The sequence below is a fragment of the Brassica oleracea genome, chromosome C8 (genome assembly GCF_000695525.1).
Source record: "Brassica oleracea var. oleracea cultivar TO1000 chromosome C8, BOL, whole genome shotgun sequence".
NCBI classification, from domain to species: domain Eukaryota; kingdom Viridiplantae; phylum Streptophyta; class Magnoliopsida; order Brassicales; family Brassicaceae; genus Brassica; species Brassica oleracea.
Window position 1 is genome coordinate 19,912,415 of NC_027755.1, and position 4,939 is coordinate 19,917,353.

Sequence of the window (4,939 nt, forward strand, 5' to 3'; positions counted from 1 at the left end):
CTAAACCCTAAACTCTAAACCCTAAATTTTAAACCATAAACCCTAAACTCTAAATCCTAAACCCTAAATTCTAAACCCCACCCTTTAACTCTAAACCCTAAGTTTGTGACTTTTGATAAAACATTAAGTGTTATTTTTGTGACTTTTGACTTTGAGTGCTAGTTTGGAAACAAAAACTTGATTTAGTGCTATTTTTGTCTTTTTCTCTCCTAACAATGTCCACATAATTTTTTTAAAGAAAATTGATAATAAAATTGATAATTTCCTAAAAACATTTTTAATGTATATATTTTTTAAAAAAATATATATATTTAAAACAGTAAATTTTTTTTTTTTTTTTAAATCGTCCTAAGACCTATAATAATGTTAAGTCAGCCATGTAGGCAGGATGGAGGAAGAAGATGTGGATGGAACCGCGGAGTCTGTGTTGGAGTTCATCGAGAGCCGAACGAATCTCACCGTTGGTTCACTCCGCCGCCCGCCGCTCCTTTCCAAGACGCAGATCAGCGTAATCGCAGCCCTGATCGCTATCTCGGCTCCGTTTCTTATCAAGAAGGTTCTAAATGGAGAAACGATTTTCAACAACAATAGAGTCTGGCTATACGGCGTCGTTTTGGTGTACTTCTTCAGCGTATCCGGGACGATGCATAACATCATCAAAGGAGTGCCTATGTTCGTCAGAGATCACCAGGATTCGAACAAGCTCGTTTTCTTCTACGAAGGAGCGAATTTTCAGCTCGGGGCGGAGGGGTTCTCTGTTGGGCTCTTGTACAATGTGGTTGGGCTGCTCTTGGCATATGTCACTAACGCGCTTGTGCGCGTTAGGAATGTCAGTGAGCAAAGGGTGGTTATGATGTTGGCTATGGTCGTCTCGTTGTTGGCTGTGAAGAAGGTTGTTTACTTGAATAATTGGAAGACTGGGTATCAGATTCAAACGTACTGGCCATCGAGTTGGCATTGATGGATCTTTTACCTTAAGGTAACTTTTTTTGAGTAACTAGGTTTTATATTAGATATATTCCACGTCGGTGATATAAAGTGTTTTGTGCAATATATATGTGATGTTGGCAATCTTCCACTCTTGAACTAGATTTTGGATGTGAGTTAGGTCCATTACTAATATGGTATTAGAGCCCATAGTCCAGGTATGGTCCATTTATTAAAGTTTTGGATACTCGAATTAGAGTAATGATTGCTCTAGGATATACGATATGATTATGGTATTTGCTTCTGCATATAATTGGATGTGAAAATCTGAATATAAGATTGGATGGAGAAGATTTATGCGTCACTTGATCCACAAGAAAGTAAAAAAGATTATCGCTTTATTCTTACCCTTGCTTGCAAATTAAGCATCCCCCCCCCCCATGAAAGTTGATTCCTTAAGATAGCTCATGTTTATATTCCCTCTTTGGTTATTTTTGCTAACAGATTTAATTTCTATACAATGGCAGAGACAAATAAAGGAAGAAGTGAAGAAGAAGTTGCAAGGGCATTTGTGAATCACTATTACCATCTCTTTGACAATGATCGATTTTCTCTTTTCACTCTCTACAGTTCCACCTCGTTGCTTACTTTTGAAGGCCAAAAGATCTACGGCGTGGAAGATATCTTCAATAAGCTCAAACAACTTCCGTTCGATCAGTGTCGTCATTTGATCAGCACCGTTGACTCTCAGCCGTCTTCAATGGCCGGTGGCTGTGGCGGAATCCTTGTTTTTGTGAGCGGTAGCATCCAGTTACACGGCGAGGATCATCCTCTTAGGTTTAGCCAGGTCTTAACTCCTCTCTATTTATAATCAACGTGAGATATCGTTTTGTAAGAAACATCGCAAAATGCCAAAATTTTCAATAATTTTTATGTGTCATGACATGCATGAAACTATGGTATATAGTATGAGCTTGCATAGATACTTTTTCTGTTGGATTTTAGGTGAAATAAAGATGTTATTTATTATTTGCAGACATTTCACCTGGTCCCTCTTCCACAAGGAAGTTTCTTCGTCCAAAATGAGATGTTTCGGCTCAATTATGGTTGAAGTTATAATAACTTTCATGTTTGTAATTGAAATCCGAGTTATAAAGAGAATCAATCTTTCATATCGAGTTATAAAATAAGCTGATATATTGTTCTGTGTTATGTTCAGATATGTAAAAAAAGTTTCAAATTGATTTAAAAGACATAAGGTAACTGTATCCACTATCCGTATTATAAGATGAAGAGTCGAACATTTTCTGGGTGTCTAAATTCTTTATTATCTATTTGTTTTTAAAATAGTGAATATTCACGGAAAAACCGAACACATATGAGGCCAGGACTACCTGTCGAATCTTAACCATCCCCTTTTGTTCAAAACCTTAACCTTGTATCCTAAGAAATCATTTCTCCCTCAATCTCCCTCTCTCTGATAATATATTTCTCATACGAAGAAAAATGAAGAGCAGGAACAGAAACTTGGCCACCCTGAGTTTGATGATAATTACGGTTTTGTCATGGACGAAGATTGTGGCTGGACAAGAAGCACTATTAGGAAAGAAAGTATTGCCGTTGTGCCACAGAGAATGTATGCCAATATGCATGAAAGTGACAGAAGCAACGCAAGAAATTTGTGAGGGGGCATGCCAAGCTGGTTGTGTCCAGCTTCAAGGTCGAGGCACCGGACTTTCAGCCACTGATCAAGGAGTCGATATGGTCATTGCATAGAGAAATATTTAATATATTTTTCACCGGGAAAAACAAGATTTTGTATTACCATATTGTAGTTGTCTTTTATATTTAACAGATTGTAAAATTGGGTCATCTCTTAAACACCGATGTAGTTAAGTGTGCATTATGATAAATATTATCCGGTCTATTGCGAAAAACAACTTTGATGTTTATCATCGATATCAGAACAAAAATGATTGCAAATTACATCCCCCATTATTTCTCGAAATATTTCTCTCAATATGTTTATCCTTAAATTATTACAAGAATCCATAAAAAGTGCATTTCCCCCTTGTCATAAGAATTTCAACTACTATAATTTTTCTTTTCTTTTCACTAATTTAATTATCATTTTCAAGTTTAAATATATGAAAATACGATTCTTCACCTTTAACTTCTTCTTTAACAAATCTTTTATGATCTGGATTTATATACCAAATCCCAATATATAATATATTTATTAAGTATGAGTTTGTATGTTAGACCATGATTAACCCGGAGTTCTTAGAGTGAAGTTCTTAACGGAAGTTAAGAAACAGTTTCTTAATTTTCGCTAAAAACCTCGTCCTAAGAACCCCGGATTAATCATGCTCTTAGTATCAGTCGACACAATCAAACGTGGAACAAACACAGCACGTCGTTATAACAAAATCTCTTTTTTTTGTTACTATTAAAAACGCTTCGTATTTCTTCCGCATATTACTATTCAGATCCTTATGCTAATAGGATTTAGATTTCTATAGAGTTTGTTGACTTTAAAAATTGAGAGATTTGTTAAATTTGGAAAAAATTGTAGAGAATTTTATATATTATGAAAATGTATAAAAATAAAATAATGTAATGATTCTAATAATTCAAGGGTAGTATTTTCAAAATGTTGTTTTGTGAGCTAAAATGTTAAGAATACAACTTTCAATAATACTTATTTTAATAGATTTGTAGAATCATTAAAATTTAAACTATTTATTATTTCACAAATGATTTTTATAGAATTATAGAAACATCAAACCAATAACACTAAATTTTAATAAGAATGTAATAATCTATAAACCAATAACACTAGACTTGAAAATTCTAAGAGTCATTGTAAATCTAGTTTCCACTAACACTCTCTTAGTATTGTTATTTTCATCCCGACAAAAGAAAGTGTTTTTATTGTCACTTAGTATTTTGTAAAATAGCGTTTACATGTCTTCCTTTTTCGGTTGTACGTTTAAGTCTTTAGGTAAAAGACATTACAAATTATTTGCAAACGCACAATGATTGAAAGAAAGTTACATTCATAACTCCATACATGTACGTTGTTTCGTCAAAATCAAGAGGACACGTGGAACAATGCGACAACAAGATCATGCATAAATATTTCAGATCATGCATCAATAATTCAGATCGATTCATACAAAATAATATACTATAAAAAGAGAACTCGTCAGCCCAAATTTTTGGTAAAGAAATATCACAAATAATTAGACATCGGCGTTTCAAAAAAAAATGCCGTCCACTAAAATCCAGTTACGATGGCAGCCACTTCCTAGGGTTCCGGAAAGAAACCACCGTATGATAAACTCTGTTGTTTTTGGAGTTCCCATTAAATGTCACCACCGTGTAAGCGACGTACTCAGCCGTACGAATGGTCCATCTTTTGGTTCTGTGACTTCTGTCTCAATAAGAACCAAAGCGAGACCGTTTCTTCTTGGCGACGCTAATGGTCGTTTCGGGAGGTTCGGTGGGAAGTTTGTACCGGAGACTTTGATGTCACGCCTGAGAGATCTTGAAGAGGAATTAGATTTTGTTTTGAGCGATCATGAATTTCAGGTTGGCTTTTCTCATATATCTGATTACGGGCAAAAACTCTACTAATATAATAGTCGACATATTTACGCATTTTAAATAAATATATACGATAATAATTTCTATTTAGTATAAATATAATACATGCACTTTACTTAAACATGATAATTAATCTATGCGGCGCATCTTGTACATCTGGCGCAGAGAAACGCATCTGGTACATCTGGCACTTGAAGGTGCATCTGGTACATCTGTTATTGAGAGGATTCAAGTCAAGGTGGAGAATTATTGATATGCCTTGAATCTGGATGTTACATCTAGGCGATGGATGTTACATCACGTACATCATACCGACTCGGTTGCATCAAGAGGGTTGCATAAAGTTATTATGGATGTTACATCTGAACGTGGGGTTAAGCCCATGAGTCCGTTTAGTCTAGGG

The 4,939-nt window shown here is 35.1% G+C and overlaps 3 protein-coding genes across 4 annotated transcripts in view; all 3 read left to right on the forward strand.

Moving 5' to 3' along the window:
* The window catches only part of LOC106309923 (probable dolichyl-diphosphooligosaccharide--protein glycosyltransferase subunit 3B), a 4,464-nt gene extending 2,365 nt beyond the window's left edge, over positions 1-2,099 (forward strand). The window contains exons 2-3 of one of the 2 annotated variants that reach the window (XM_013747081.1): positions 1,455-1,774; positions 1,964-2,099. In XM_013747081.1, the coding sequence (XP_013602535.1) occupies positions 1,455-1,774; positions 1,964-2,038 (395 nt within the window). In that variant the 3' untranslated portion in view covers positions 2,039-2,099. Of the gene's footprint in view, positions 1-383; positions 980-1,454; positions 1,775-1,963 lie in introns of those variants that run through there. The other variant, XM_013747080.1, reaches the window with a different exon arrangement.
* Positions 2,100-2,399: 300 nt separating this feature from the next.
* On the forward strand, positions 2,400-2,790 carry LOC106311345. Its single transcript, XM_013748545.1, has one exon. It carries the CDS (start codon positions 2,434-2,436, stop codon positions 2,701-2,703), a length of 270 nt encoding a protein of 89 aa, XP_013603999.1. The 5' UTR covers positions 2,400-2,433; the 3' UTR covers positions 2,704-2,790.
* A 1,389-nt stretch (positions 2,791-4,179) lies between these two features.
* The window catches only part of LOC106308133 (tryptophan synthase beta chain 1-like), a 36,702-nt gene continuing 35,942 nt past the window's right edge, over positions 4,180-4,939 (forward strand). The window contains exon 1 of the mRNA XM_013745262.1: positions 4,180-4,521. Within this exon, the coding sequence (XP_013600716.1) occupies positions 4,198-4,521 (324 nt within the window). The 5' untranslated portion in view covers positions 4,180-4,197. The remainder of the gene's footprint in view (positions 4,522-4,939) is intronic.

Excerpts from the sequence above, each read along its gene's own strand:
- LOC106311345 (XM_013748545.1), top strand. The coding sequence starts at position 2,434 with ATGAAGAGCAGGAACAGAAACTTGGCCACCCTGAGTTTGATGATAATT.